Raw genomic sequence first — 22,351 nt, 5'->3', positions numbered from 1 at the left:
CTTACACATGACAGCATTCCCTTACACATGACAGCACTTGCACATATATTTGATTGTTGTCGGTTGTTGGTTTGTGAAAAAGCTTTTAAATACAAATTAAATTAGACCATAAAATTGAAGCTTTTACCAAACAAGATTAGTACATTTGCATTTTGCTGTGTGTTTTTCTTTCGTTCAAACGTCCGGTCCGTTCACTTTGCTCTCTGTGTATTGCACTTTTGGAAATTAATGCTTCCGGCAAAAATTACTCGAAACAAACAAATTCATTGAAGCAGATGCTGTTGCACAGTACTGCTGCCATGGTACCAGTCGACAGCATCCCGCCTTTGATCCATAGATAAGTTTTTCAATGAACGACATTGCATATTTTTCATTTTCACTTTGCATATCATGCAGGTAAAATGAACTTAGAATGTTTCCAAAGCAAAATAAAAATGCAATCCACTTAGGAAAGTTTTTCTGTTTTTAATTTCTTGTTTTGTTTTTCCACAGTAACTTCGAAATGCAATATAATTATTTTCGGGTTGAATGCAGGAAGAAATCTGCTTGCAGAAATAGAAAAATTACCAGCCAAAGAAATATAATATTTTGCTGAGTTTGGTTTTGAAGTAAAAATGAATCGTGGAATTTGTGGAATGTGTTATCGTTGCAGTAAAAAGCATTTCAGTTTATTTTCTCTCACTCTCTACTGTTTCGGTTAGCATCCTTATCGGTCATGTGCCATATGCACTCGCAGATCATAGGCCGACATGCAGAGCAGGTAAAATGCACTCTTCATTTATGATTTCGAAATGGGATGAAAACCATAATTTATGTGCCATTACATTGTTGGAAGGTGTATACGGTCCATTCGGCAGCAATTGCACCGAATTTACATTGCACTGTTTTGGCCATGGCCTGTGTCTCATCGAGGCAGCTGTGTGTTTAACATAAAGCTAAAATGTTTTGCTGTGTCGGTGTCTATTTGCTTCTGCTGAGCCCAATGTAATTCAAACAAAATGGTTTGTGTGCACGCGCGCTCGTGTGTGTATGTGTTTGTGTGTGTATAACGACTGTGAGTGCACTTGGCAACGGTATAAATGTGCAAATGTTCGTTGGCATCATCATTCGATTGGTGAAAACTGTTGTCTGAATGATCAAAGTCGGCTGCACAGTTAGACCACATCCGGTGCATTGCCGGTCGTTGTCGTCGTCGTCGTCATCGTCGTTGTTCGCTTTGCAAAGCACGTCGACAGTCATGTATGTTTGAACGTATATCGGTTAGATGTCATGCACACATTCGTTGGCCTCTCTTCCCTACAAACACATTTATTTACCGATGGAAAATTAGTGCTGTTGAGCATACATTTATATAGAAATGTCTACCTGAGCACAAAACCAGCGAGAGAGAGCGAGAGAAAGCTCTCGTTGATGGAACATCGTTGCACTGCATGGCATAGCAATAAGATGATGTGGTTGGGTATGTTTCAAGCAAATGCACACAGAAAATATCTCGTATATATAAATGATGGTAAAAAGTGAACACAACAGGGAAAAAGTCCTGTAAACGCGCTCGAGAATGCTGTTGGAATGGAAAACCGCCAACATCAGGCATACATTACGAGCGATGAGCAGAACGAGCGCAAAACACATACATTTTATGAAATAAAACTGTCGTCTGGTTGCACAGTGCACACACACACACACACACACTCACACACCTTCCGCCCAACAGACAGAAAAAAGCCATGCTGCAACATAAAGGCGACGGATTTATATCGTCGGAATATTTTTGACACTTTTGTTATTTTTTTTTTATAAACTGTCGTCATTTTTTGTGCTCTTCATTTTTCATGGGATATTTTTTTTCTCCGATTTGCTGGTGGCGAACATTAGTTTTGTCGCAATCGAATTCTGTGCATACGGGACAGAATGAAAAGAAGAAGAATGAAGCGTTTAGTGATATGTTGCAAACAAGGCGAATCTAACCATGTGTGTGATAGTCGGCGTTGGATGCGATAGCATTTGTCGAACAAGATACGCACCGATGAGAATGATGACGACGACAACAATAACAACGAACAGCGAACGGCTCAAGCTTTTTATCCTCATAAGGCAAATATTTGTTTTGTAGGTGGTGAGCAAGTGCAATGAATCCGATAGTATTATTTGCCATTGTAGAAGTATCTCAAAGTGAATAACTCCAATTTCCAATCTCTTTTCCACATAAAAACCCATTTTTCCTGTATTTATGAGTTCTTATGGCAGTTTTTTCCCCTTCTATGTTTGTGTTTGTGTGTGAATTTGCGAATAGCTTACGGTGCATCAACCGCACTTTTTTTCCCACTCATTCACTTGGCAGTATTATAGTTGCTGTTTTCATTCGCATTTGCCTTCTTCAATTCGATGCGAATTGCACTGTCGACAAGCGACAAATGCAAACAAAAGACTATCCACGTGGAAATACATATATTGTACTGGCTGAGCTTCTGGTTATCGTAAATAACGGCTGAAATATAACAGCGAGTCGTTCGCATCGTAAAATATAGATTTCATCTATTTGTATTTCATGCGGTGTTTTACTGTGCGAGAGCGTTTGGCAACGTTTCTTTTTTTCCCTTCTCTTCCCGGTTGCCATAGAATTTATCGGCATTTTTTCACGTATTACTGTGTGTATGTCATGGCAAAGAGAGTGAGAGAGAATTTTCATCGTGAAAAATGTGCGAGTAAACTATTCCGAAATGCGATACATTTTTTTTTGACTGACATTCGCTCTAGCACTCGCTGGATGTGAGTGAATTTGTGGAACTTCATTTTTGGTGCACTTTTTGCTGCTATCGTTTTTCCTCTCTTGCAATTAAGCAGGTTATCATCAACTGAAAGCGCATTCACAGTAATACAAATCCAGTCAAATGATGGGCAGAAGTCGTTTGAATAAGAGAAACCACATTTGTTTATTGATTTATCATCATTTGAAGCCCAACAGACCAGAATAGTATCGCCGTGCCAAAACATAATACCATTGAAACGTAAACAGTGTGTTTGGGCGATCGTAAACATAACATAACAAACTCCCTGGTAATCGAATATTTTTGTGAGAAAAGTTTGATGTTGTTGGTGTTCTGGATTTCATTTCGGCACGTTTCAAAATCCAATAAATGTGCTGAAAGTCAAGAATCACCAAATAACAACAAAGCAGTAGCAGCAGCAGCAACGCGAACGGCCAAAATGGGTTGTTGTGAAGCAGAAAAACTTGCACGAGCCACGTTCCATTCGCATCGCTTTTCCGTTGATTATTTACAATTTTCGAACAAGGGAACGTAACACGGACGTAACGTGTTTCCCTGATGGTGTGTTTGTTGGCAATTTTTTTCTCTTTCTCGCTCTCTGTTCTGTCGTTCGATCTCTCTTCGGCGTGTTTTGTGTCGTGCTACTTTGTGTATGTGTGTGTGTGTGTGTGTGTGTGTGTGTGCTAGCGTCGCCTTTGAAGAAAAAGTATTAGAAATAACTTTATTTGTTTCTGCGTTCGGCTTTATCATCAACTATTTTCCATTCGGTGTGCCAAAGCCCCGAAAGGAAAGTGTTTTCCGAGTCAGTGCACGTCAGAGTGATAATTTTCCTTTGATAACAATGTTGTTCAATTTAAATTTCAATATAAAAACGCTTTGTGCTTAAGCGACGCATAAACACACGTACAAAGTATATGTTTACAAAACTAACGAACGCACCCAACCTCGGCTCTGTCTCGGTCGGTTGTCAATGCCAGGGCGATGATAGATATAGAATGAGCGAGGGACAGATAGAGCGAGTGTGTGTTTGTGTGTGTGTGTGTGTGGGAGCGAGTTGAACGGAAGGCCGATAGTGTGGAGAACAGTTATCAATCACATGGCTGTGTCCGGTTGAGGATGTTCGATGTCCGAGCGATGAAGTTATACGGAGCCAATCTTTCATTTAATTTTCAAACTTGTTCATTCAACACAGTCAAGTGTAAATATTTACCAGTTTCTGAGGTTATCTCAAAATGTATGCTCTCTTGCTTGGGGCTTCCCAATCGCTTTTCTCCTTCATTCTCAATGTGTACAATTCAGTTTACACTTCAGTGAACTTAAATCGTATTCAGTTAATTTTGCGCATTGTTTTTCGGGAGGATGGGGTGGAGGCTACGATTCGGAATCTCTTGCCGCAGTGAATGGTGTGTTTTTGAATTTTCGACATTTGCAAATTGAAACGCAAAATCATCGAGTATCGTTAGCAAATCTTTCTCGCAACAATTCGGCAAAATAAGGAAGTCCCCGGTAAATTCCGTCTGTGTAAACAGCAAAATGTTTCAAAGGTTGAAATTAAAAGGAAATCTTGTGCGTTTGTAATCTGTCTATAACTTGCAATTAGATAAAGTTTTCAATATGGTCGAAATAGTTTGATCATGTGCCAGCCAATATTCATCATCTTATAGACAGAATTTTCCATCCAGGCAAGATGGAACGATTTGTTAATATCGGATCACTTGTTATGCAGCACTACTTGTCGACTACTGGCTGATGCCAAAAAAATCCATATTCATAAGGAAAAAAACCTAGCAAATTTGCTACAAAACCCAGTGAATAGAAGTGATTGCATAGTTAGTATGAGAAACGGTGAAAAATTGAAAAAAAAAACAGCGCTTGTGCAATCAAGCAGGCAGATGATGATAAATATGTACAGTTGAGACACAATTTGTGACAAGTAAAAGCGAATATATATTTTACATAAGTGTTTCGTTCGCGCGAAGCAGCACAATGGTAGCTGGGGAGGTGTGGCGCGACATGTTGACGTGGCAGAATCCCCCTAAATTTAAACACACTTTTATATGTCACAGATTGACAAATATAGATAAATGTTTATGTAGGTAAATGCGTAACGATGAATTTTCCTAACGATGACAACAACAACAGCAGCTACCCTAGCGCTCAACGCCACTCTTTTTCGCATCATTCTTTTTCGTTCACTTCCGTAAGTTTACTACCGGCTTCAATCGCAGTTTTTCGTCTTTCATTCCCATTTTGTGACACATTTTTTTCCTCTCCTCCTTTTATTTCTCGAACAACAGTGAACAATAAAAAAAACGAAGGAACACAAGTACTTTGCCAGAGCTTTTATACAAAAAATACTGTTGATTTTCTTTCATCATTTAAATATTTTTCTTTAGAATTTTGCGTCGAAAATGTCCAAAATACACTCACACCAGCAGATGCAACTCGAAGACGCGGGTATTTATCATTTTTATTGTAGCTATTATTAACGATTCGTGTGCGAAAATTTACGCTTTTGATTTCTTTTGTTTGATCCTGAACGAAGAGGACGAGAAGAAGACAGAGAGAGAGAGAGAGAGAGAGAGAGAGAGAGAGAGAGAGAGAGAGAGAGCGGGAGAGTGAAACATCTTTCATATCTTGATGCTTTTGAAATTTTTGGAAAATTTCACGGGTGCTACGCTGAAAAAGAAAAAACATTTTAATAATATTATACTGAAAGCAGTGTGAGATACAGATCTGCTTTTTTTTCTCCTCTGTATTCTCTCTGGTGCATGTGTGCTGCTGCAAAATAAATGAGAAATTTTCTGCGAAGAAAGAACATCGTTGGTATTTTTGTATTTTATTTTCTTATGAATGGTGTGTTTTGCTATTGCTATAGCTTGAGCGCACAAAGTGTGCCAAACATCCCGTGCACTGTGCTGCGTCACACGATGCGATGAGAAAAAAGAAATTTGCATTTCAATATTGGAGGAGCTGGGGACATTGTGAACGGGAAATAATAGTGTAAAACAATATTTGATAATATATTGAAATCCGTAAGCAATAAAGGTTTCGGAACAGTGCGCGATCACCATAAGCACAATTCCAATTTTTGGTTGTTGTTGCTGTTGCTGCTATGTTCACTTCCGTTCATCTGGAGTGTTACGGAAAAATCCAATATGCTTTTTAGTATTACTTTGCCGTCAATTCCCCGGATACGACACAGCACACCTATGCGAATTCGGTCGACGCTTGATACACAGCAGCACACACTTATTCCTTCTGAGCACATTCACAGCGTATTACATCAATAATAAATATATCTATAGAACGGTCGCGTTATTTCCGAATGCCAAGTCAGCACCATACGCGCTCCACTCGGTAACCGTACCCTGTCTACTCATACTCCCGGCTGCTGATGACAAATATTGTACAATTCATAACAAATAAATGGAATGTCATAAAATAGACAATTTTACTTTGCTCAAAATGTACTGTGTGTACATTACTGGGTATGCCGTTTCTTCCGTATATACATAAATATTACTATACCAATATTTTATGATGAATTATGTAAATTTCGATATTGAACTTTCTCTTCAATGAATTAGAAAACGAAAGATTCTATTGTGTAATCACTTTGTAATGGGAAACTAAATAATTTATAGCTTAATCATGACCATACGCACAATGAATCGATATGCAGATTTTTGCCTACCACTGAATGGAAACCCCACTCGGCTGGATATGGCGCTGAACTAGGCGCGACTAAAAATTGCGTACATCAGCTGAAAATGATTTGGTGGGCGAGCAAGTGAGCAAAAAAGGGGCTTCAGTCGACCGACCAAAAGCTAATTAATCATTCTGTTGCGTTCGTTGAAATGGATGAATGTTTATTTTTATCAGTCAAAGAAACCCACCAGAAAAAAAACAGCAACAACAATTCCATATTTTGATGCTGTCAGCAGTCAAATCAACCGACATCCCAGTTGACTACGCACACACACTCACACACACTCGCCACTAAAACAGTGGCGCGCCGACAAACTCATTAAAAAGCATTAATTATAATCGCACCGACACATCATTTCGGAGTTCGTCGTCGTTTTATTTCACAGCAAAAAGTTAAAATACAAATTATTACATCCCTTGCAGCCAAATGCTTGTTCGAAGAGACGACTTCAATCGGAATTTATTATGTTTACCGATTGTAAAATTGAATATGCCTCACGGCATGGAACTGAGCAATGGTTGGCCGCTGTTATGTGGCTTTTGTTTTGAATTTTAAAATATAATCATCATCATCATGGAATGTCTGTGTAATTCCGATTAAAAGTCAATTTTACTTCAGCCGATTTTGAAAGCATTAGCACCGCCACAGTCGCCGCCGCCGTCATCAACTCAACATCAATTGTGTCGTTGAGAATAAATATGAGATTAGCCTAAACCGCTCGTTTACATGTGAATCATTTTTGTGTTTCTGGTCAAGATACGAGGCAAGTATCTCAAGTAAAGATAAAGATCTTGAAATGTTTCATGATTCACATGTAGACGAGCGGTTTCGACCAATCCCATTTTTATTCCCAACGACACAATTGAAAATGCTTGCCATTTTCTCTCTCTAGACATGATGGAAAATTCAATAAATTCAATAGCAATTAACACTCGTGTCGAGCGCAAATAAAAGACCTTCAAAACAGAGTTATGACGGCTGCCGTAGAGTAAATTTCATTTTCAACCACATCAAATCCGAGTGATTGTGCGTATGTGTGCAATGAAGGCAGTATCAATTTACCAAAAATTTCAATTAAATGTCTATTTTAAAGTTCTTCAATGCGCTTTCGTACTTACCGAATGGCGAAAACTAGCACTAAGCATCCAATCGTTGGAACTATAGTCAACAGAGCGATTATTATTATGGTTTGTATATCGTTCCAGTCTGCAAATAGAATTCAAGTGAAAATAGATTCATCAGAAGCCATAATTAATTATAACCCATGGGTAGAAACAATGAGGATTTTTTCCGCAACAAAGAATGGAAAAACACAGCGAATAAATTAAGACACCGAATCCCGGCGAATAAATTAAGTGACAAAAAGAAAATGAACGGAGGAAAAAATGGTGAAAGTAGGATATAATGAATGACATAAGCACTCGCAATAAGTTTTAAAGGACATTGGCCGAAGGAAGAGCGAGAGTTTGTGTATTTTACAGAGAGCAAAGGCGAGCAGAAGAGGGAACGAATGAGAATGAGAGTGAAAAGAGAAAGAGAGGAGCGATATGAGATGTAGGACGAAATTGCAAAAGAAATAATAAACGAATCCAACTGAGCAAACAAACAAAAGCTTCTTTTCTTTCTTAAGCGCATTGGGCAACAGTGAATCCGTGGAGGTTTCGATCCAGTACATTTTCTTTTGGTGTCATCCATTCCACCATCATCATCATCACTAGATTGTCGCGTGAGTGGTTGGTCGTTTTTCCCTAGCTTTTGTTTCAATACCAAATTCGTATGCTCCTTTTTGTGTGTGCCCAGTGTGATGATTTGACAAGCAATGCAGTAAAATATGTAACTTGATGTGACATGTTTTGGGCAAATTTTTTTCCCCTCGTGGTTCAAAGAAAAGGAAGTAAATCGCGTCATTTTAGGTAATGTATTTTGTGTTGCGTTTGCTTTGCTCTCATCTTCTTGTCTTTCAACTCAAATGAATTTTCGCATTAAGTCATTTTTCTCTCGCTCTTTTTTTTCTCTTTTGCTATTGTCATTTGTCGTGGTGGCACTTTTTCCGCTCCGTTTGTTTGGCGGCTTGCTTTATTTCTTTCTCACATTCCTCCCCGAAACAGAGGAAAATGAAGGAAAAAAAAACAGAACAAAAATGTTGCAAAGAAAATGGCTCACGCATATCACACACACACACACACAACGTAGTAAAACCTCGAACAAGAGCATGAAAAAGAATCACGAAAAAATGGAAACAACAAACGAAATCATGTAAAAAAAGTTTTTTGGGCGCGCGCGTGCCTGAAAAGATGAATGAGAAGGAATTTAAGAGAGAATAAAACAAAGCAACGGCGGCACAATTGCCATATAAAATGGGCCACAATGACAGCAAAATGGCATGTGCCGAAACAAACACACACACACACACACACACACACACACATTTTTGGTGAATACACATGCCAAACCGACATTTTTATTTTGAATTATTGTTTCTATTATTTTGTAGTTTTTCATCGTACGTCTGCATGTTTTTGCTCTTTCTCTCTCTGTGTCGCTATATCGTGTCTGTTGTCTAAGCGTGGCCCCAATTGTTTCACTGTTGTTCTGGCGCTGGCTTTTTGTGCACCATGCGTGCATCATTATTTTATTTGTGCTTTGCATTATTTTCAATGCTGCCTCTGCTGCTGTTGTCATACAACGACCATATTTCGTGTCTATTTTTTTCTGTTTCTTTCTTCTCTAGTGTTCGTCAGTTTTGTGATGCCAATTGTTTTTTTGTGTGTGTCATTGATGCATATGCTACTGATGCTGCTCTGTTATCTCATACAAAAGAAAAGATTCGTCCCGCTATTTGAGTTGAGTGAAACTTTATGTTTGCCAAAGTCATATGGTCTTTCTATCTATCGTTCGCATGCTACTGTTTGCTACATTGAATTGTGTACACACTCTCCCACTCTCTTTGTCTATATTTGTCCCGTTGAATGGCGAAATTGTAAGCATTCATTTTTATTATGAAAATGCTTCTTTTTTTTCTATCGCAACAAAATTGTGTTCGTTTTCGTTTTGATTATTATTTTCGTTCATTCGTTCGACTCGTCGCTTTTCATAAAATTCTATTTCCATTTCTACATTGTACATACGCATCGCGGGAGTTTTGCACAAACAAAACGAGAAAAAAAAACAGGACAATATGCACATTACATAGCACAGTAATATGTGTAGTATGTGTAATACACAGTGAAACACTAGCCGAAAAGGAACAAACAACAAAAAAGTAGAGAATGTCCAAATAAAAATTCGGTTTGTACGGAACAAAGAGAGAGCATGTTCTAAAGTTCGAATGAAGAGAACTGTAAAATGTTCGCTTCAGCGCTACACAGATGTGTGCATATGTGAGTGTATCTGTATAGGAATGGTATTTTAGTTTCTAATAACAGGAAATGGTGTAGTAGTATAGACTCTCAATTCGTATCGTTATCGTGCAAAATGCGAAGTGATAGTGAGAAAGAGAGTGAATTTTGTTGTTTTTTCCGGTTGAAATGGCTGTCAAGTCTCTAGCGATCGTAACACAAACGACATTTGGTCGTTTGCCACATTTTCCATATTTTAAAATGCCATCATTATGGCTTACATTAACAGCGACAATGTTCAGTTTTTCAAACGATATAGACAAACGGAGTTGTTCCGCTGCGATCGCTTGCTTTCACATACACACACGAACACATATGTATATGTGCTTGTGCATACTTTAATGGAATGTTACTTACATCGAACGAACGAACGAACGAACGAACGAGCACTGAAAGCACCAAAATTTGTTCAGAGCAAGAGCTGGAATATATACGTGTGTGGAGGCAAATGAAATTGATTGTGCGAGAGTATGTCGGTGCGGTTTGCCTAGTCGATCTATTACACAATGGCATCACAATCGAAGGAAAAATGGCAAAATGCATCTAGACAGACTGCCATCAAAACAAAAGAAGATGCAAACGGGAAAAAAAGAACCGAATCGGAAATGGAACGAAGGGAGAAGAAGAAGATGAAGAGAATGCGAAAAAAGGGGGAACAACACATGCTCAAGCGAAAAGTTCTTCAATTTATTTTCAATGAACCGAATTACTGTTATAGAGGCATGGGCGCAAATCTCTCGTTCGCAAAAAGTGTTTCTTTCGAGATAGAGAGAGGAAACGAGTGCCATATTCGATTTGTTGTGGTGTTCAGAGAGTGAGGCAGAGACCGAGTGAGTGTGTGAGCTAAATTACACACATTCAATGCTGTGATTTGTTATCGTTTGAGTTTGCAGTGTGCAAAAGGGATTTGAGTTTTCCGATAAAGCGATTTTCCTTCAATTTTCCCCCTCCCCCGACCATGCTGAAGTAATCGAGCTTCGTAGGGATATTTGACATTTTTATAGTCAATCGAAGTGTTTGGTCGGTGAATGTGAGCTGAAGTGCGGGATTGGGGTGGAAAATGGAGATGGAAGTGCAGCCAAAGGGCCAATTAAGAAAGCCAAGCAATGCTTTTAAAGGTGAAAAACGAAAATGGAAAAAATATCGAAATAAATAACTAATTCACTTAAAATGGCTAAATAATGCACCGTAAAATCTAAAAAGCTAGCTTCAATTGAACTTACTTGTTTCGGGATCATCATCCAATATACCGAATGCTGTCACATTAGTTATAGCTTCAGCGGCGGTGGTGGTATTGGTTTTTTGTGTTTCATTTTTGGTGATATCCACTTTGTCTTCGTCGTCGATTAAAGCGATGGCTTCTTCGGAATCGGTTTTCGGTAGTTCGGCGGTGAGCTCTTGAGCTTTCTGCAGATTATCACCGGGATGCGTTGGAAAGTGCGACGAAATGCTATTGCCACTGTTATTCAACTGTATGGCATCGTTTTTGTAATCCAAATCGCGAATGTTGATTTGTGACGGTAGCTCACCGATGATTGGCACACCAATCGATTGCTGTAAATCGGGGATCACAACCGGTTCAATAATAACATTTGACGATATTGCATTGTCACCGTATGAACGTCCATTCTCTTTACTCTCCGACGAAATGTCATTGTTTTGTGAATTCGCATCATTGCCAGCACTTGTGTCATCACTAGTCGCCTCTTTGATATCAATAAATGATTCACCCACATAGCTAATGCTTAGATTTTCATCATTCAATTTGGTTGGATCAAAGTTGCTTTTCATGGGTGACAAAATGATATCCTCTTCGTATTTGTCATTGGGCCCGTCTAACCCAGGATTCCAGCCAGAAGAATTTTTAAAAGGAAAATCGATAATAACGTCTTCTTGAAATAGTGCCGGAAAGTCGGGCCGAAAAAACTGATTCTCCTGCTTTGAATTTGGGGTGGGTACCGATGATTCCACTACTTTCACTTCCGTATTTGAAATATAAAAAATCGTATCCGAGTCACGTGAAATGGTCGATGCTTTGTTCACATCGGTTGTTTGTTGTTTCGAATCTGATGTTACGATCGGGATTGGTGCTGTTATTGTTGGGCCTGAACTATCTGTGTTCGGCCGAACAATAGCCGATTCCGTATTTATTGGAACTGTACTTTGTATTGTAGTTGTTGCGGAAGTCGTAACAACAGCAGCAATAGCAGCAGCGCTAGTAGTTGAAGTGCTGACTGTAACCATGGTGTCCGTTTCCAAATCATCGGCTGGCAAGAAGAATTCATCATTGTTTGCATCGTGTGGTCGTTTTTCTGGTACAACTGTTGACGTTATATCCGCTTTGGGTGTTGACGTTTCCCGAACTATATCAAAAATTTCCTCACTCGATTTATCATAATCCAAAATGCTTGGCGGTCCGGTTGTCGGTTTTGGGTTGCTTTTCATACCATCATTGCGCATAAATTCATTATCAGCTTTATTCATCTCATTACCGTGTGCGTTTGAATGTTTGTTTGAATCATTGTTTGCAGTCACCTTGGTTGCTGCTGCCGTTTCCGTTGCCGTTGCCACTTTTTCTGTGGCCAATTGTTTTTCATTCGGCAAAGTTGTGTCATTTGCTGGTTCTTTTGTTGCCAGTTCTGGTGTGAATGTGGTTGATGTTATTTTTTGGCCCACCGTATCATGATGCTTTTGCTCGGTGCTACTTTTGACTTCAGTTTTTGTCGGTGTTTCAGTTGTGGTCGTTGTCGTCGTTGGTGAGGCAACGGTAGAACTGGGATCCTGTGCATTCAACGTGGATGAAATGTGAGCATCGACGCTGAAAATGCTGGTTGGTGTGAAACTTGTCACATCCGCATTAATCACGGGTTCGGTGCGAATCTCATCAAATATCGGTGAATTACGCGCAATATCATCAGGCAAAGATTCTCCAATAATAGAATGGGATTCCATTGATCTAATGGTCGTTGTTTGAGCAGCAGCAGCAGCAGCAGCTGAGCGCACATCCGTTGCAAATGAAGGAGCTGATGTTGTTGGCTCTTGTACAAATGAAACGCTCTCCCTCAATAAATTATCGTTTAGTTTGCCATTCGGATCGTTGACGCCACCTTCTTTTTCAGCAGTAGCAGAAGCGTCGTCGATGTCTTCGTATTCGTTCGCCTTCGTTTTCGATTTGTCTTTATTATTCTTGTTATTGTATTTTTTATTGTTATTGCTGTTGCTTTCATGCTTTGCTTTTTTACTGCTCGATGATTTTTCTTCATCGAAAACTTTGGTAATTTTTCCACCATTGCCATTATTAGTCTTATCCGTTGCGATTCTACCAACAACACCAACACTGCCATTACTCTCGCTGCTGCTGGCCGTTGTGGATGCGCTTTTAATCAATATGGTAGTTTGTGTTGTCTCTGCATGACCCAATTTACCGTCGACAGCCGCATCAAATGGTTTGCTGTTTTCATTAGTTACGGCAACATCATCACGATCTCTGTCATTGCCATTAGTTTGGACGCTCTCCCCTGTCGATAACGGTTGGTTTGCTTCCGATTGCATATTTGCTGGACCGTTGAAATGCTCCTCTGCGTTCACTCTGAATGACAGTTCATCAATTTCAGTTAATGAAGATATTTTCGGCGTTGTTGGTGTAGCAATGTTATCGCTAGATGACTTTGGAGTGGCCACCATTAAATCGCCCGAAATCGATGATGATTTTGCCGTTGCTGTCTGTACCACATTCTCTGTGGTGAAAACGGTTTCTTGTGTTGGATTTTTATTCCTTTGCAATTGAACATCTGATAAAATGGTTTCGGTGCTACTGTGGGGATGTGGAATGAATGTAGTGGTCGTCACAAGATCTTCACTTTCACCCACCACCAATGGTTCGGTTGTTGACAGTGAGGTCGACGCAACATCAATATTTTTATCGACTGCAGCCGTTGGCTGGGTCTGTGATTCCGATATCGAAATGCTTATCAGCGGAACGGAACGATTGTTTTTATCAAGATAATTATTCGATGAACTAGCGGATGCGGGTATCGTCACCCTCACTGAATCGACGCTTTTTATAGTTGCACCATTTTTATTATATTCAATCGACGATGCTTTGTCATTTGATGGTGTTTTTTCAATCGTTGTTGCGACAACGGATGCTGCTGCCGCCGTCGCATCCAAAGCACTGTCAACGGGGGGCAAAACAACTTTATCATTTATTTTATCCATTTGAATTGTACCATTCAATGTGACTTTCGATGTTGTTGTTATTGTTGTTGGCGGTGCTGGTGACACTGTTGTCGATGGCGGTGATGGTGTTGGTGGTGGTGGAGTTGATGTGGTTTCTGTTTGGCCGTCATTTGAATGGCTTAACGATTTTGCCGTTGGAGCCGCATGATTCAATGGTAGCAATGTCGATAATAACAATGCAATTCCCAGCATCGCCCGTCGATTGAACAAAACTGTGAACAATTTGTTCTCGCTGGCACAATTCATTGTGCTTCTGTGATGGCAACTATTAAAAACTTTTAACTTTTGTCGTTTCATTCTGTCTGCGATTGACAAGTTGGGAAAATAAATGTTTTAAATCACGAACGACAGTGCGTTACGTGAAACGACCGAGCAACAGAACTGGAAAAAAAAAGAAATAAAAAATGAAGTGAACCGCCTCGATGTTCGCCACCCACCGAAGACAATCGATTCCTTGATTTCTGCGTGTTGCAGTGCTATTATTCCCCAGTAATTTCTCAATTGACGTTGAAACGATAACTGTTCCACCAGTTTTCTTTTGCGCGCTATTCTTCTCCCAAATCGCCAATCATAAAAGAGTCGTTTGTGAATTTATTTATTCATTATGGCAATTGCTTTGAATTTGCTTTATATGCGAGTTTCAAGCACTCACTCTCATTCACTCGTTTTGTTTTTTTCTATATCGGACTAGGGTTGCTGTTGTGGTTGCGTTCTATCGTTGTTGGCCGTTATTGTGGAGCTCCTTTTGCATATTTTATATCGGATTATGTTCTACACTTAATGTTTCACATTCGAATCTGTTCTGCTTTCCAATGCAGTATATCGTTCGACTTCTTCTTCTTTTTTCCCCGTTCAACAGTAACGTCGACGATATTTCTTTGCAATTCCGTCCATAAAAACGGAAAAACTTTTGCAACTTTTCTTCGGTTCGTTGTGCGTTGCGTTTGGTCTCGTTCGCCTTTTTCTTTCTCTCTTTCTCTCTATTGAATTCTCATAAAATTTAATTTCCCTCCGTGAATTGTAATCATTGGTATCATCATCATGGTTGCTCCAACCAAAAATGCTACTTTACTAGCCAAAACCTATAAAGATACAAAAAGCGAACAACACATCTAATCAGAAAAATGCTCTTTCATACATAATAATTTACAGCGTTGTGTTAGAACAAGAGAGATAGAGAGAAAGAGACGCTGATCTTGAGCTTGTCTTGATAATTACATTTATTTGAGTTTCTTTGGGCACGGACATTTTGTGCGAAAATTACAACAAGCGCTGCTTGTTTTGTAATTTACATGCGTTTCAAGTATGCGTCGCCTCTTGAAACAATCGTCAAAGTACAGCGGGAAGAAAAATACTAATAATTTTAAGAGCAATTTTTATGCTGATTCTTATGCTATTGCCTGAGGCTATGACGTGCTCCTGCTCCGTACATCAAGTAATTTGAATATTTGTTTCTTTCTTATTTTTTTTACCTTTCTCGTGGCTTCACGTATTTTTCTCGCCTTCAAAACGTCTGCTGCCACTCCAAAATTGCCTGTGCGACAAATCTGCAAATAGAAGAAGAGAAAAGAAATATGACAATATACCAAAATTAGAACAAATCGTTTTGAGACTTCATACCAAATGCTCATGAATATCTTAAGACACACTCACGTCATAATACGGTCATATTTAATGTGATAGATGGAAATACCCAGAAAATACATAACTTTCCGAGAAATGCCATTAAATTTTCTACATATATGTCATTTGCAAAGCGAGTGCAGCTGAGAGTGTGAAGAGAAAATGACAGAAAATTGACAATACATTAATTTTCTAACCAAGTTGTACAGATTTCATCAATTCAATTTTAAGTGAATCGGTAACGAAAATAGTTTGACCGCTTTTCACCCTTGAAGTTTCATTTGCCAGATTAAAACCAGAATAAGACCAGCCAAGTGAGCAAATGCTCACAATCTAACGTACTTTGAAACTTTTATCGCAAACTTTCTTGAGATTCATTGTCGCATCGTTTCAAGTGTGTCGATTATCACTGTGCGTAAGATTTCGCTTAGTGATTTTCCATCTACGTTCATTCATTTAATGCGACAAATTTATGCCGTTTTGAAAACAACCGTAAAGTGTCAAGTGGCCCGTGTAAGTAATACGTATTCGCTTCAAGTCGACACCGCAAAATGCTCATTTCCGGTCGATAAATCATTGAGCTATTTCCGTAGTCGTCGCCTCATCTATTTAGCAAGTGATTAAAGACATGATGCAAATCGCTAAATCATACGGAAACTGTAAGTGTACGTTGAAATTGTTTTCGGTTGCACTGGGTGTGGAGCTTAGTAATTCCGAGAAAAGTTGAAAAAACCACGAAAACAGAATGTTTCAAATACTTTGCATGCCATAAATTCACCGAACAAAAATCCAACTTTTTACCATGAACTAATAAAGCATTTGGTGATCGTGTTGCTGCAATTGTGCCATATTTTTTTATTAAAGCGTTTTAATTTTTTTTCCGAATCGGAGCGGATTCAACTAAAAAAAAGACAAACTAAACAATGCAAATTTCATGGAAAAAGTCGGTTGGATTTTCGAATGTTTGTGTTACCATTTTTTTCACCATCAAAGTTTGTGCGTTGCAGCAGCATCAGTAAAAGCAGCAGAATTTATTTTGGATGTAAAATCCCAGCACTGGCAGTACCAGCAACAACATTGAAATGCCATGCCGTTATACGCTCATGCCGCAGAATATTATTTGTACGAAAGATTTATTTTTCTGAATAACTAAAGCAGATGTTGTTTAATCAAAAGCTTTTACTTTGAATGTGGTGACGGCGGCAACGGCAGCAGAAAAGGAGAGCGACAGAGGGCAAGAGGGTTTTAGGGAAAAAAAAGAGATGAAAAGTAAACGAGATAAGGACAGAATGAATAAAACTGTGAGATGCACAACGAAGTCAAAAATTGCGCAATAAATCGGTCCAACAGCATTCATCGCGGCAAATGTGATGCAAAGAAGAGATAGATAGATAGAGAGAGCTCATCGCCCATGCTATATTCTTCTGATCACTCCATCCATTTTCATTACTCCAAAAAGCGAACGCTCTATACAACCGATATTATAAGGATTATATTCACAACGTATACTTTGTTTTGGGGAGGGATAGACGAGAAAGTGAGAGAGGGATATGCAAAGCAAAACCAAAGCAAAAGCACACTGACTCATAATGAGATTCATAAATTGTAGTTGATGATGTTTTGTGCTTATGCATGTGTTTGTGTTTGTATGCGGTGCCGTTTCGCCTTCACCATCACCATCGTCGTCGTCGTCGTCATTTTAAATGAATTCACTTTGATATAAATAAAAATTTGCGAAAGCGTTCGTTCACATAATTTTTGCGAGTAAATCTGTTTGAGACATTTTTCTAAAGCTTTAAACGCTAGTGTGTGCGTGGATATGGTAAGATAGCAAGCAAGCATTTTCTCGGTATGGCCCAGCAATGGGTGGGCTCGCATTTGGGATTTCCGGTGTGTTTGTGTGGCTGGTTGCTTTGGCACAAATATATATTTCATTTGGTCCTTTTTCTGCCTCCCGATGAAAAGATACATTTGAAGTTTTCTTTTTTGCTTTTGCTTTTAATGTAATTGAGATTTGTAAATCAGTCAACAGTATCTTCTCTTTCACGTGTTTGATTTTTTTGGGTAAATTTGATACTTTGTGCAAACACATAGGATGAAATTAATCAATAATTTTATTTCCGGTGAACGACCCGGATGATAAACAGATTATTCAAATCAAATTTCGTTTTTGTGTGTGTGTTTTTTCTTCGGAACACATAACTGTATTTGTATATTCAGTTGGAAGGCGTGCATGATGCCGACAAACATTTGATGAAATCGAAAAATAAGCTCCGGATGAAAAGACTCGACAATTATACGAGAGATAGAATGGATAAATGTGGGTTTGAGCTCATATATCAGTCATATTTACCATGCAAACAGCGAACATCAATAAATGACGATTAGGCCGAAAGCAAATGTTAAACCCTGGTCAGACCCAACTGTTTGTTAATAACGTGTAATTCAATCTAATTGAATTACTCGGATTAGTTTAACCGACCACAATCAGCAGACACACACACACACACATACACATAAGCGTTGGTTGCGGACCAAACATCCCACCATAAAAGGCATCAGTTTAAACATAATAATGATAATAAATAAGCCAAACAGTGGCTAATAAAAATCATTTGAAAATTTCCACTTTCATGTCGACAACGACGATAACGACAACGATGGATAAGGAGTCTCACAAGCGCTATGCATCTCTTTGTTGTACCGAACTCAAAAATAGAGATAACGCAAAAGAGATGGAAAAAAAGAGGAATGAGAGGAAAAAAAATGAATCACCCCATTCGTTCGTTCATATTCATGGCAACCGGAGAGCATCCATATTTGAGGAAAAATCTCGATAAACATGCACACGGGATGGCAAAAACCGTCGCCGTCTTCGTCGTCCTTGTCTGAATATGGAATATATGTGCACTCGAAACTGTCACCGCAATTGTATTGCTGGAGGCAGTATTCGATGTGGCCAGGATATCCTAAGCTTGTGCTCGCTATTTTTGGTCTAACTGCGCAAAATAACATATGTAGTGTGACTTTCAACGACAGATAAAAACCACATAGAGAGAGAGACACTCGCACTGAGCGAATGCTTGTATATACATGTTCAAATATACAATCAACGCTGAATAAAATATAAGGAACGATTTTTTCCTATTTTGTTGTTCCTTATTTCATAAAAATTCATCTCGGTCAGAACATCAATGGGTTTCTATCTTGATTCGTACGGGTTTTCTCCTTTTTATGTTCAGTTTGTTTTTCACCGACATCCGTTCCATCGAATATACACTCGCTTAAACGGCAACAGATACTGCATTTTATTGTCTGTCGTCTGCAAAACCAAATCGAAACTCCTTCAAGCGCACACACACTCAGTCAACATTAGAGCAAGAGAAGAAATATTGTCATCGTCCAAATTGGATGTGCCGTGCAGATGCAATAATATAATAACAACTTAGTCAATACTGGCTAATGCTCTAATACACATATTCACTTGAAAGACTCTTCGGTGCTCATTCGCTAAGGGATCAACGATCTTGCTTAGATTTACACTTGAAATCATTTCCGTTCGTTTCGCTGGCTCGATTCCTATTCATTTCTCTCTAGCTCCTTTTCAGCTTTTTTTTCTGCTTTTCGCTTGCTTCAACAATTTTCATTTTGTCTTCGCGTTGCGCATCACTCTTCGCACAGGGAGAAAAAAAAATCGTCGTCTCGACGTTTTATTTGAATCGTTAACACTATCATAAACTCGTTTGTTGGAACAGCGCGATGAAATGGGATCATGCATTATTTTGATATTCAATGTGTTGTAAAACGCTGAAATGAAATTGGAACGCAAGAAAGTGTCAGGATTTTGATGGAATGGCAGAGGAGGCGCGCGCACGCACGCATCAACGAGCTCATTTTGGTTCGTCAAACGACAAAAAAAAAGACCGCGCACGCTATGCCGAGCACAGACACACGCAATTTGAATGAATGATGAATTTGCGCGCTGATATGTGCACGGCATATCTTGACAGCCGTTCGGATTTCCCCCAAAAACTTAAGTTGATCCGTTTTGATTTTATACAATGATTCCATACATTTTGTATCTTATTTTTTATTTATTCAATTTTTCACTACGTCGTTTTGCCATGCATATCCGCATGCTGTACACATACACCCACACACAGTCTCAGGCCACAGCTTTTCACAGCAGGCAGCACGATGCTCGATGAACACGGAATAATTTGGGTGTTTTTGATTGCACATAAGTATTTCATATTTTTGAAGGCGAAAATTTATTGCGCTCATCGGCTTATATTCGCTGTGGCAGTACAGAGAGTACACACAAGTGTAAATTACATGCGAAGCATTAGAAGCCAAATAAATTAAAAATGTTTCAAATATAAGCTTCGTCAGTTGCTTGCGGGCATGTTGTGCATGTGCCATAGCCAGAATATGTGTACTGACATTCGTTTGTTCGTTCACATGTTTAACGAACGATAGAGAACTGTTGAAATTGCATTAGCCACATACACTTATATAAGCTGCTTTCGGTTGTGCTTGTGCACACACATAAACTGTTTGTGTATTTGATGATGATCACCGTAACGATGCTATCAAGCTCATGATTCTGGCTCCCGAAACTCCGTCTCTCATTTTAACTGAAACATGAGCCTTTTTGTCTAGGTTTTGTTCTATTTTTCTTCCTCTTGCTCTCTCTACTCCCGATTGCCATTCAAAATATAAAACGGCAAACAAACACACATATTGCGACGAACGTACTCGAAGGAGATTAAAAGTAAATATGAACGATTCGAACTGGCTGCTTTTTAACCTTCTAATGCATACAACCGCCTCTAGAAGGGCAACATTTGAACGCCTGTAGAACGTAAACCGTACATCGGATCAGATTGCTTCGAAGAGAATTTTTATTTGTCAATGTTCTCTCTTTATTTTTGTCTTTGGCAATATTTGTCTATGTAGTGTGATTGTAAAGTTATAAACAAAAATGTGTGCAAAAATATAAATTTGACAAAAAAAATTATTCGAACTCCAAATTAGACAAATTTTTGACACTTTTAAACAATGGATTTGATTGTTCTCTGATTTATGTCAATCGCATTTTCTGACTAAACCATGAGGAATCCAGGATTATGAATATTTTTTAAATTATCTATGGCCAAAAATCAACCAAGTACCAGTACTCTCAGCCCTGGGAAAAATTAATGCATTAGAGGGTTAATGGCATCTATTTGATGCAGCAGATAAGGGAATGGGTGAAAGAGAGTTCGTTACTTCACAAATAACCGAATTCGAATCCATTTTTCGGGAGAAGTTTTTCTTTACCAACGAATGTTTCATGCTAACGAAAATATTTATTTTAACTTCAATCACAAACCGACACATTCAATGTTTATCACGTTCTCATTCCGCAGCTCTTTTCATTTCGCTTTTAATTTTCTTTGAAATTTTTTCAAACGTAACGAGTTTTCCTCCGCAGCGTAGCGAAAAAATGTATTGTCGAAACACCACAATGAATCAAGTGTCTTCAGGATGAAAGTTTTATCATACACGCTTCAAAGTTTATGCATGCGCTACACGCTCTCGTTCAATTAACATAATGTACATTTATTTATTACAATGTGCAAAGTTTTGCTTGATTTTTCCTTCTGCTATGATGAAAACGCTCCTTTGAATGCTTTCTAACAAACGAATACACTGAGTACACCAAATTCAAAAGAGCAGACATATGTGCGCCATCAAAATGATGGCTTTGAAAATTTGATGGGAGATTTTATAGCTTTGCAATTCAGGCTATATGCTGCAACTCACATCTCTCTCTCTCTTTCTCTCTCTCTCTCTCTCTCTCTCTCTCTCTCTCTCTCTCTCTCTCTCTCTCTCTCTCTCTCTCTCTCTCTCTCTCGCCCGTTAGGTTTGTCGTTCCTTTTCAGTATATCTGCTTTTTATCGCAATGCAAAGTTGCTCTTTATTGCCCGGGCTATAAAAATGAACATTTTCACAAATTTGAATCGCTGAATTTCAATTTCGGTTTTGGATCAAGTGCATCATAAGTAGAATTTAATTTGATGGAAGTTACTTTTTTTCATTCAACTTCAGCTCAAAAAGTTAATGGACTTTCAATCAGTTCGACTTATGCACAAACAGATGCTTTATATTTCGTGTTTTTTCTTCTTTTCTCCGTTGAAAAACTTTGTTCCAAAAATACAAAGGCAACGCAAATTTACTTGTATCGATAGAAGTTTTGGTTTTTTTCTCTCCGACCTGTCGTCAGAAGAGAAAAAATCTCATTACTCCGAATAAAATGGTAACTTTACCGTCGCAAGCGCTTTTACAAAACGCAATCGATAGGAAAATTCGAAGAAAATCAGTGGGTAATCAAGTTACGCGTCTCAAACAGGTGAAATTCGAAATTGTAAGGCGATTAGCAAACTCCACCGTTTTGCACCAAAGCGTTGGAATATTTATTAATGCTGAAACGTTAAAGTAAAACTTGTCGTCGATTCAAAAGGAAATGCGCGTTCCTGAATGATTTTACTGCCATTGCTGCAGTACCCAGTAATGAGCTTGAATGCAGTGGGTTTTGCGTTAATTTTAATTGAGTCGTTACCACGTTT

The 22,351-nt window shown here is 38.7% G+C and overlaps 1 protein-coding gene across 4 annotated transcripts in view; it reads right to left on the bottom strand.

The window, feature by feature from the left end:
* Window positions 1-22,351, bottom strand: part of LOC129565569 (uncharacterized) — a 104,060-nt gene that overhangs the window by 56,663 nt on the left and 25,046 nt on the right. For all 4 annotated transcript variants that reach the window (XM_055440583.1, XM_055440579.1, XM_055440580.1 and 1 more), the window contains 3 exons: window positions 15,590-15,664; window positions 11,102-15,199; window positions 7,599-7,686 (listed from right to left, as the gene is read on the bottom strand). In XM_055440583.1, the coding sequence (XP_055296558.1) occupies window positions 7,599-7,686; window positions 11,102-14,414 (3,401 nt within the window). In that variant the 5' untranslated portion in view covers window positions 14,415-15,199; window positions 15,590-15,664. The remainder of the gene's footprint in view (window positions 1-7,598; window positions 7,687-11,101; window positions 15,200-15,589; window positions 15,665-22,351) is intronic.

The sequence above is a fragment of the Sitodiplosis mosellana genome, unplaced genomic scaffold, assembly GCF_009176505.1.
Source record: "Sitodiplosis mosellana isolate CC-2019 unplaced genomic scaffold, AAFC_SMos_1.0 Smas_scaffold_3, whole genome shotgun sequence".
In the NCBI taxonomy this organism is placed as follows: Eukaryota; Metazoa; Arthropoda; class Insecta; order Diptera; family Cecidomyiidae; genus Sitodiplosis; species Sitodiplosis mosellana.
This window is presented reverse-complemented; position numbering and strand designations above follow the sequence as displayed.